Below are 12,059 nucleotides of genomic sequence, written 5' to 3'. Positions count from 1 at the left end.
TTTTAACGTGGAAAACTTCCCTCAAATTGAGAGAATAAAAACCACGAGACCTAGTCCAGTAAAACTTCCACTATAATAATTAATGGGTACACCAAGAGTCTTCCTAATAACAATAGGGAATATCAATCAACAATAACAACTCTATTACAACCTTATAACAACCTTCCACTAAAGTGGGTATGCCAAAGTAACTCTCAGAGAAGATAAAACTACTCAAATTATATATTAAAATAACAAGCTCAGTGGTAGGAATAACATACTAAATTTGTAGATCAAACGGAACAAGTTTGCTACACACCTGTTACCACCACTGAAACCAAACCCTTATTTTTCTTCTCTGGCAACCGTTCTTCTTCCGTTGTCTTTCTATGTGTATTTTTAGGGTTTTCTAAATCTCTTTTATTACCTTCAAGTGGGACAAACCCATTAAAATCATTTTTTTTTCTTTTTTTTTTATTTCAATAATAATAATGATACTAGTAAAATTGGTGGGTTCCACTTGGGGAGTGAGCCCACCCAACAAAATGCTGTGTCAAACAATGCATCAACTACTACTAGTATCTGTGTACTTTTCTGGAATTGAATTTATTAGCTGAATTGCTTGTATCAATTATATAATTAAAATGATAATTTTTACGGTACATTTAGCAATTCAACATGTATTCTTATATTTAATTTTAAATTAATTATTAAATGAATATTTTTTAGAAAATTACTTTTTATTATTTAAAAATTATAATAACAAATTATTTTTATTATTTAAAATAAAATATATATTTTTTTGAGTTTTTATTATTGTGAATATTGTATATCTTTTATGATAAAATTAAAAAATTTAGTATAATACTTATAAAAAATAAAATGATGTTTCTTTTATGTATATTTTTTTTAAATACACAAAGTTGACAAATATGTATAGAAAACAATGTATAAAACCCTTCAACTTGTGAATGTATCGCAAAAGATCCTATTAAAAAAAAAATTTAAAAATTAATATATTTATTCTATTTAAATTAAATAGATTAATTTTCTTAACTTATTTTTTCTTATATTTTATCACAAAATTAAAAGAGTATGTATTTAATCGTTGAGCATTTGTGACTCAATCTAACTAAAGAAACACTTTAAGGGATAACATATATGAAACAGTAACTTATAATAGAGCCTTATTTGACAAATATGTTTATTATTATCATTTCTTTTTTAAGAAGTTTATATCTCAAAAATGAACTTAATCGACATGCAAGAACATTATGATTAGGGTCAAATCCTTTCTTTAAAAGAGTTTATCTCAAATGAAAGTATAATAATGGACTTTCTTATCAAGGTCTTTGGGTAACAAAAAAACAATGAAGGAACACAAAAAACTTCATCACCTCCACTAGAAATAGCATATATATATATCTCCATATACCTAGATAAAATATGTATAAAGATAATACCATTGATAAATATGTATATATTCGTTAAATTTATTGAAATTATTATGCGAATAGAGATATTCATATAAATGAATCACAAGTTCGGATGTAAATATCCAAAAAAATCATTAATTTTGTGTTACTAAAAAATAAAGTTGCAAATAATTTATAACTTCCGAAAACATGTGAGGTTTTTCCTAAGTTGGGGGTGAAAATTATCCCTCCATGGAATTTATGATACACAAATTAAAGCCTCAACTTTAGGCCCCGTGATTGTTGGGCTATAACCTTGATTGTGATATGAAGGTATATTACAAAACATGTTTCTTATTGTTACATGTGTCATATTTTTCTTAGAAGTGAAACATATTTAAAAAACTTATGATGTATCATTTAGTACATCTCATTCAGTTTACACCTTAAATTATTCTACTTATATAACATTTTGTCCTGAGACTTTTATTTGCAATTTAGAAGCATATAATATATGATACAAAACATGTGTGCAATACAACATTGACATCGAGGTAGGGCAAATTTTTTTAAACTATAAACAAAACATGGCTGATATTATAAAAGTGATGAGCATTTTTTTTTTTTTGAAACGGTATTTTAATTGTTAATTAGAATATAAATAGTGCGTTTTGCGGATATAATTTGAGAAAATTTCTTTCGATATAACTTTTTTTGAAAATGATAATTTTTTTGAAAGTGATAGTTATAGTGTTTAAATGTATTAATCTGATTGAAAAAAAGTTTCAATTCTTATAAGTTTCTTAATTTATAAGAATAGTTAACTGTATATAAAAAAATTAATGAAATGGAAACAATTGTAAAGTTTATAATAAAATACGTCATTTTCCCTCTAAAAAATATGAGTCATTATTGTTATACACAATTAAAAAGAGTAAATAAAATGAGTGAGATTTTCACTCCAAAAACATGATTAAAAAAAGATGAGTAATTGTTTGTATACATTTTATTTAGTTTAAAACAGTCAATCATTATAGAATACTTTTTTCTATAAAAAATAGAATATATATTTTACAAACATTGATTTGAGATCTATTTGTAAGCATTGGTTTTTACATGATGATTATTTCACTAGTAGAATTTTGTCTTTTTAAGTCGGTTAAAATGTACATTTTAAGTCGGTTCCGTACCCGAGTTAACAGCAAACGACTTAAAAAACATGTTGTTTTTTAACTCGTTTCATGAACCGACTTAACAGAGTGTCATCATATTAAGTCGATTCAGATTAACCGACTTAAACATCATAAATTCAATATAACACATCATCTTTTTAAGTTGGATATTTTGATCAACCGACTTAATAGATATATAGTTAAAATAATAATTTTTTTTTATTTATAAATTTCTCATTTTGTGTTCATGTTCCTAATCCATACAATTTTTCGTATTAAATTTCAAATAAGAATTTTGTACTAACAATCACAATTTTATATAACCATCTAATAATCAAAATATCTGATATTTATACAAAAAAATATAAGAGTACATGTATCTCATTTTCGACTAATCTTGACAACACGGAAAAAAAAAATTAGATATCCATTAACAAAATTACAAAATCACAATATAGCATTATTCAATAGACATATATTAGTATCATTATTTTCTTCAATTAATTTCAAAATAAAATTCACACAACATTTTCGAACTTCTTTACTTTGATTTGAGATCTATTTGTAAGCATTGGTTTTTACATGATGATTATAATTTTTATTTTTTTATCTTGAGTGCTATTATTTCTTTATTCTTTTTTGATTAATTGAATTAACTACTATTTCTTAAATTTTATGTTTCATGTCTCATTTCCACTAAAACTTTCAATAGCTAATTCTTAATTAGAGATGTTATGTCACATATTTTATTCAAAGATATTTTGATATAATTATCCTTCTTGGTGAGTGACACAATGAACAAATTCAAGTACTATTTTTATGATAAAAATACGAAATAATGTAGTGAATGATAATGCATCGCTACTTGATTTTGATTATTTTTAACATTAATTGAAACTATGGTATGATGTATCCTTCATCCAATCTATAAGTTTAATATTTTAAAATGAGTGTTTTTGTTTTCATGAACAATTTATGTAGAAAAATATTTTCTTTTGTATGAGAAGAATAAAATATGTACCCAAACACTAATAAGAGAAAAATGAACACAAATTATATATTACTTCGAAAATATTTAATGTATAATTTAATATTTTTATTTTTTTTAAATTGTTTTTTTCTCGCAAAGACTTGCTAATTTAAATAATTGTGTTTCAATATTTATTTATTTATTTATTTTAATTTAAACTTCTATGGATTTTTTGTGTATAAGTTTAATTATTGATTTTTAATATGTGATGATTATGTTTGTATATATTTTGTGGTAATTTATGGTTGCTATAGTTTGAAGTAACAATGTTAGTTACAAGGAAGATGAGTTTGAATTGTAATTGTCTCTTTTAAAAAATTCATGTTCAAACTCAAAGTATCTAACTCAAGATTGATCTTGGTTATAAACGAAGAACGTTATTGGTTAGTGAAAATACACAGTTTTAACTTATCTATATAATATATGATTAGAAGATAAAAAGTAAATAGAGATAAGAAAGGAGATTCACATATAGATGTATCTTGGTTCACCCAAAACGAGTTACATCTAGTCCTCACAAGTGTGAGATTTTCCACTAAGTGCTCAAAGCAAGACTATTCTTGATTTTAACACAGCATTTCTAGATCAATCTTAATCTGTTACCAAGTATTACCTTTCAACCTATAAAGAATTTCCACATGTTACCCTTCAATCTTTAGAAAGGATTTTTACACATTAACTTTTAATTATAAAAGGGTTTTTACAAATTACTTAAACTATTTCAACAATATAGTCTTGAGTTACAAAGTGATTATTTAAAGAGATTGGTAGAATTTGAGTAAACTCAACTTGTGCTTGAGATTAGATTCTTAGATTCGAAGTTAGTAAAATTAATTATGAAATCTAGTTAAGAACATAACCGAACCTTTGTGAAATGATTGAGAAGCTCAAGAGATTTCAAACGTGATTATATGAGTGATATATTGCTTTGCACTTGAAGCTCTGATCTATCCTCCATCTTGAGGCTTATTTTATAGACTTCAAAAAGACTTATGACAACTCATTTGACCATTGAGAATTGTCCAGTTGGCATGTGTCAGTAAGTGGATAAGACCAGCCTTAAAACATGAATGGTCTTGCTTAAAGTAGGAATGTTCTTGTAAACCAAGAACGATCTTCATTTCTACTTTGAGGTGTGATGAGGTTTAAGCTTCGTTTGACAGCTATCTGAAGTGATTCTCTGCTTTGTATCACGTGTGCAGGCTACCAAAAAGTACATATGGGGTGTCTAGTCCAATCTGTCTGTTTTGTACTTGATGCATGCTCAACTTGGAGAATGATCTTGCTTGATGAATTATGAAGCATAACTTTTGCCTTTGTTCTTTGGAGTGATTCTTATCCTGAAATGGTTTTTGTATATTTCTGGTGAAATTCTGTAACATATTGTAAATAATGGAACCATTTTTTTTCTTTAATAATCTGATCATTCTTGTTACTTTGGAATTATGGAGAATGTTCTTCGTTTTACAGAATTATGTCAAGAACGTTCTTCGTTTCTCTGAATCAACTTGCTTTATTTTTTTAATATGATCTATTTTGAATTGTTTGGTATTTATCTTTGATTAACACACGAAAACACACATGTTAAATACCAAAACACTTAAAATCATAATTATAAGATTTAATTAACTTTTGTTTAATTATCATCAAAACATTAATTTGAGATTTTGTCTCAACGCGAATTAATTACTAGAATCTAATTAAAATATTGAGATGTACTTATATGCAATTAATTAAAAAAAAGTAACTCACAATTAAATCAAGTTTATAATGGAGGTTATATTTTTTATTGTTGGATGTTTAATTATAGAGATACAAAAAAAGAATTAGTAGAATGAGGAATAAAAAAATGAATGAATTTTGGAGGTGTCACGTCATACTATTGAATAATGTGGCAAAATTAGTGTTATATGATATATAAGGATGTAATGTATCAACATAATAATTTGAAGATTTATATATAATATATTATATTATATATTGTGGCAAAATTAGTGTTATATGACATATAAGAATCTAATGTGTCAACATGATAAATTGAAATTTTATTTTAATATATTATATTGATTGATATATTGATTTGTTAGTATTACAATAGAGTTGAGAATTGAACTTGGAACCATTTTATCACTTTATTCCTTAACTATTTCACTTGAACTACCAAATCAACTTTATATTCCCTCTAAAAATGAGCATATGAGTTTAAATAGATACAATTAAATTTAAATGATTCATATATATTAGTAAAAGTTTAATAAATAAAAGTAAAAAAAAAAATGTAAAACAAAACAAGACATGAAGTGTTTAACATGGACATAGGTTTGCTAGTGACCACAAGGTATTTGTGCTTCCTTGTGATAATAAGTAGGAGGAGATTAAGAATTTGCTAATCCCAAAGGTGAAAATCTAGAGTGCTCCTTCTCTAATTGTTACAAAAATTGATAGATGTCATGAAGAGAGAAAACATACACAAATTATAAAATGAATTTAATATTGAAATCAGCAAAAATTGAATACCATTGATTACATCAAGCCTATTTAGATATTTAGACAACTAGTAACTAGTAATTTTAGAACTAACTATATCTTGCATAGCCAATCAAACTATGATGCATGTGTACTTTGACAGCTTCTAATTCATGTCAATAGTTAAACATCAAAAAAATTATGAAAAAACCTAAATCAGCTTTGGAATTGTTAAAAGTCAAATCAAAATATGTTTATAATTAGATATAAAATCAGCTTAGAAATTGTTAAAAGTCAAATGAAAATATGTTTATAATTAAAAGACATCTCTCATATTCCAAACTAATTTTGTAAGAACCCATTAGACCTATACATTAAAGTGTTGAAGGTTCATTAGGTAAGGTTATGTATGAGCTATCTGACATAGTGACATGCCTTTTGTAATAAGTAGGATATATAAATATACCATTTTTTTTAATCACCGTAATTTTTAGGCTTAATTGCAGTTTTGGTCCCTCTATTTTAGCTGAATCGCGAAAGTAGTCCCCCCATTTTGTTTCTCCCCAGTTTTGGTCCCCCAAACAGAATTTTAGTCCAAAACTTGATGAAATTTCATTTTTTTAAAGTCGTACTACACTATTTATGATCATAGATTTCAGGTATAATTGTTACAAATGAAATCTTGAGGCATGGTGTGACTTAAATAAATACAAAAAAAATGAAATTTCATCAAGTTTTGGAACAAAATTCTATTTGGGGGACCAAAACTGGGGAGAAACAAAATGGGGGGACTACTTTCGCGATTCAGCTAAAATAGGGGGACCAAAACTGCAATTAAGCCTAATTTTTATTTTGTTTTCAATCATTACAAATAGAACTCTTTTTTATTTTTGATCACTCTTGTTTGGTTTTATTTCATATACAATTTGCTCATATTGTTATTGATAGCTGTGATATGTGAACAATATTTATCTTAATTATTATGTATTTTTATTTAATATTTATTTTGATCTTTTATTTTTTATTTTTTTTTATCTTTTATATTTTATAAAAGTGGTGTATTTTAGTTATTTTCACTATAACTCTTTCAAACAATACGTATTATTATTGTTATGAACTATTAATATCAAAAATTGAATTATTTGTAAAATTAAGTGTGCAATTTTAATAAGGATATAGTGAACATACAGTAAACTCTGATAAATATCATTTGTTTCAAATAGTTTACATATGTGTCATAACATGCAAGAAATTTTTTTTTTTAAGTGAAAGCCTATTACTGAGTTAAATGAATATTTTTTTGAAAGAATATTATACCAAATACACATTGACAATTATTAGAATAAATTCTAATTACCAGATGTTGTTATAATTTTTGTTGTAATTGTGACAAGGACTAAAATACACCACTTATAAAAGATAAAAAATTAAAAGAAATCAAACTAAAGATAAATGACCAAAATAAATATCAAATAAAATATCAAAATTATATTTAAATCTTCTTTGTATTACCAAGATCCCTTTTAACATAAATAAGTGTTGAAGAGACAAAATAACAAAGATAAAAAATAAAAACTAATACATTTGCAAACACTAAAAACAAACACAAAATTAGTGGAACTAAAAGAAAAAATGGTATATATACATTAACAAAAACATATTTAAACTTTAAATATATGTACCTAATCTCATCCCACTCTATGTACCTAATCCAATCTCAACACAGCACCACAAATGTAATCAGTGATAGCAACTGATGAGTAACTCACAGAACATACTTGGAACCAGGCTTGGCTGCATTCGAATTTTCACGCAATCGAACATTAGTAGCCCTTTGAACAAGATCAGACGATTCAGATTAAAACTTGGTATTTTAAAACTTTAAAATAAAAATTAAAGTCTACATTTGAACCGTCTGATCAAAATCAGACGACCACTAATGTCTCCAAACTGCGTGAATGCAGCAGAATATCAAAAGCAAAAAATCCAATTTCACATAACTTGTGTTTTCAATTATTCATCTTGAGATGTAGATGACATGAAATTATCAATTATTCATGTGGATGTAAAGTAGGCAATTTTTCACTATCAATTTTTCCCTTAACTTGAGCCAAAATCTTCCTTAACCTTAACAACTCTGCTTCAAGTAGTTGTTTTCCTTGTAGTTTCCTAACCAATTGTTGATTAACCAAACGCAATTTCTTAACTTCTTCTTCCAAATAAGCTGTTTCTGCTTTCTTCTTCTCTCTATACTTTTTAACAGCTTCTTTATTGCCAGAAGCCCTTTTTGGCATTGAATTTGTGTCAAAAAGTTGAGTGTGTGTGTGATAGCATGTGTGTGTGTGAATAGCATCTAAAGTATTACATGTGTGAGTGTGTGTACATGTTTTTGAAGCTTGAAAATTGCTACATGATTCTTGATTTGGAAATAAAACATTATCTGAAAGTTTTGAAGAACTCTCATCAGAATTTCCATCATCCATGTTTTGTTTCTTTGCCTTGAATTGATTGAATTCAGCTTCAAACTTTCAATATATATGCAACATCCATCTGAAATTTTAAATTCACTAAATCAAATGAAAATAGACTAAACAAATAACAGATCATATATCAAATATATATGATTTTATGCCAAACAAATACAATGCCCAAGGTTTAAATAGCAGTCGCTCGTAGTCGTATAATTTGATTGGGCCTAACACAATTTCATAAAACCGACTTATAGAGTGAGGACTATCTACCACTTATTAATACTTTGTCAAGTTTTATCTCACCTAATGTGAGACTCTTAACATGTCTCCTCACGCCCAAGACTAGACATCTAGACGACGTGATCTGAGTGGCCCATAGCAATTACCTAATAGCAAATAACTTAATGTATCTTGAATTTGGCTCTGATACGATATTAGAATTTGGTTTCAGCCTAACACACCTCCACAAAACCGGCTTGTAGGGTAAAAACTACTCACCACTTATAAATACTTTATCAGATTTTATTTCATCTAATGTAAGACTCTTAACTATCGCATAAACGGTTGTGGCCGCGTCGCGATCATTCATTTTCAGAGAATCATAGTTAAATATGGTCTATAAGACTCAATTATAGTCGCATTGTAGTTTCAACAACAGGAAAAAAATATAAGTCGTATCTCAAATCGTAGTCGCAGAACTTTATTTAAAACCGATAATGACTAATTATAGAATATATGCAAAGAAGCATATACCTAGAGGATATAACAAAATACTCAGATAAGCACAAAAACTCATGTGAGTAGTCCTGATCAAGGAATATATAAAATTATGAATAAATAAATAAATAAATAATTATAATCTAGATGCTGAGAGGTAAATTTTCAAAGAAGCTTAATTGATCAAACTAAAGACTACCCATTTGGATTCTCACATCAATAATACAGAATTTAGCATAAAGGCAAAAACTTTTTCTATAATGAAATAATAAGATTATAAGTGGAAGCAAGATGAGAAAGCATAAAAATTCAACAAGAATAATTTGAAACAAGAGAAGCTTGCATATGTTTTTGTATTAAAAATTAGACACTAGAGAATTGAATCATTTACCTGGCTCTTGGTGGCAACAAGAATCATGATGGTTTCAAAAGTACCTTATGATTTCAAGATTATAGACAATAGAAAATGTCAAAACTCCATATGTTGCTCATACTCAAAATCTCTATCTTAGTCTTGACTTTGTGTAATGAAATGAGTATGCAAAATGTCAACTATTGTTTCATTGAGAGGGTCCTAGATTCTCTGCAATAATAAATTCACTGATTACATGTAATTTTTAATGTCAACCGTTAGTTTGAGATCAGACGACTTAAATAAAAAATTGTTTTTAAGTTCAAATGATTTTGGCCGTTGATTTAAAATCGAACGATGAAGATCTCTTACAACATCATGTTGTAAGGGCAGGAAATCCAATTCCCATTGAAAGTGGGAGTGGGACAGCTTGAAGCAGTCCTATTTGACTAAACAATTTTAAAAACATAGTACTGAGGGAAAAATTCGATGATTGTTGATAAAATATTACACTATGTAACTATGTTGACATTATATTTGTTATTTATTTTAAAAAGTAAGGAGAAAGATAGGACTAAGTTATCATTGTAGTTAAAAATTTACAATATGTTGACATTATGTTTGTTATTTATTTAATAAGGTATTATGAAAGCTAGAACTATGTTATCAGATTATAACATATAATCCATTATTTGAGAGACTGAAATACTTTACATTATTTCAAGTAATACTCTCTCAATTTCACCTTTTACATTATGTCAAGAAATACTGTCTCAATAATATGAGCGATTTAATATTATTTTTTTTAAAATAATCAGAGATTTGGTTTTTGATAATTGTATATAGAGAAAATTCAATTAAAAGAGATGAATTCATCTCTCATATCTGACAATTTATTCGACATGGATTAGTCATTTATCAATAGCAGTTAATACTTTAAATCAATAATATGGTTATAAAAAATTCACTTAATTTCTTTCAATTATTAGTTTTCTTCAAAATTGTTCCTTATTTATATTTCAAATTTTTATATTAACTATGTCAATAATACATGAATTATTTTACGCTCATTAATGAAAGTGAACCAATAAAATGTAAGGATATAATTAAAAATTGCCTATTACTTAAATGCAAAACAATCTTAAGAACATGAATGTACTATACAATCAAAGGAAATAACATCAAATAGAGTCAGATATAGGGAACACTATCACTTTTATTAATTATAATTTTTATGAATTTTATTTACAAGTTATAATTTTATAAAAACAATAAAATTAATTAATACTGATATTAAAAAAAATTAATTTGTACGTTCATGGATAAACTTTTTCCACCAAAACAACTATCTGAATTTTTTTACTTCCAAAAGCAACTATCTGAATCAACTTTTGTTTTACAAATAAATCTATAATCTATCTGTAGTCTATAATTTATATCTATACAATAATCTATACAATTGAGAATGACTTTGAACTAATCCACACTATTCACGTCATCATTTTACATGCGGCATGTGTTAACAATATAAAGAATTAATCACACAAAAAAGAAGGAATCCCAAGAGATGTGGTTCGACGATATTCCAAAGGAACAATGGCTACAAGCATATGATGAAGGTAGACGTTGGGGACACATGACAACTAACCTTTCTGAGTGCATGAATAATGTATTAAAGGGGACACACAATCTTTCAATTAGTTCTTTGATGCAAGCAACATACTACAGAGTGACTGCAAAATTTGAAGAAAGAGGGACACATGCCCAAGCAATGATGACATCAGGTTTGATTTACTCAAATACAATCATTCAAAATCTTAACAAGGAATGAGCAATGTCAAATTCCCATGAAGTTGTTATTCACAATCGCGCCCATAGTATATTTATAGTTAAGGAGTTGGTTCGTCCACCAAGCGGTCGTCCTGTAGGGACATTTAAGGTAGACCTCGACAAAAGATGGTGTGATTGTGGTGAATTTAAAACATTACACTATCCATGTTCACATGTCATTGCCGCTTGTTCGTTTATTCACCGTGACTACATGATGTATGTGTCTTCTAAGTATACATTGCAATGTATCTTTGACGTTTACAAGAAAGAGTTTCCAACAATTTCTCTTGAATCATATTAGCCAGAATACAATGGAATAGAGTTGTGCCACAATCCAGCCATGAGAAGAGATCCAAAAGGTCGTCCACAGTCTACTCGTATTCATACTGAAATTGATCAACGAGAGAAAAACACACACCCCAAGAGATGTGGTTCGACGATATTCCAAAGGAACAATGGCTACAAACATATGATGAAGGTAGACGTTGGGGACACATGACAACTAACCTTTCTGAGTGCATGAATAATGTATTAAAGGGGACACACAATCTTTCAATTAGTTCTTTGATGCAAGCAACATACTACAGAGTGACTGCAAAATTTGAAGAAAGAGGGACACAGGCCCAA

General features: G+C 27.3%; 1 protein-coding gene across 1 annotated transcript; it reads right to left on the bottom strand.

The window, feature by feature from the left end:
- Positions 1–8,113: 8,113 nt before the first annotated feature.
- On the bottom strand, positions 8,114–8,545 carry LOC101513495 (basic leucine zipper 23). Its single transcript, XM_073368655.1, has one exon. It carries the CDS (start codon positions 8,543–8,545, stop codon positions 8,114–8,116), a length of 432 nt encoding a protein of 143 aa, XP_073224756.1.
- Between the last annotated feature and the right edge of the window lie 3,514 nt (positions 8,546–12,059).

This window comes from Cicer arietinum, chromosome 5, assembly GCF_000331145.2.
Source record: "Cicer arietinum cultivar CDC Frontier isolate Library 1 chromosome 5, Cicar.CDCFrontier_v2.0, whole genome shotgun sequence".
NCBI classification, from domain to species: Eukaryota; Viridiplantae; Streptophyta; class Magnoliopsida; order Fabales; family Fabaceae; genus Cicer; species Cicer arietinum.
The sequence above is the reverse complement of the archived record's forward strand: the minus strand, read 5'-3'. Positions and strand labels throughout refer to the sequence as shown.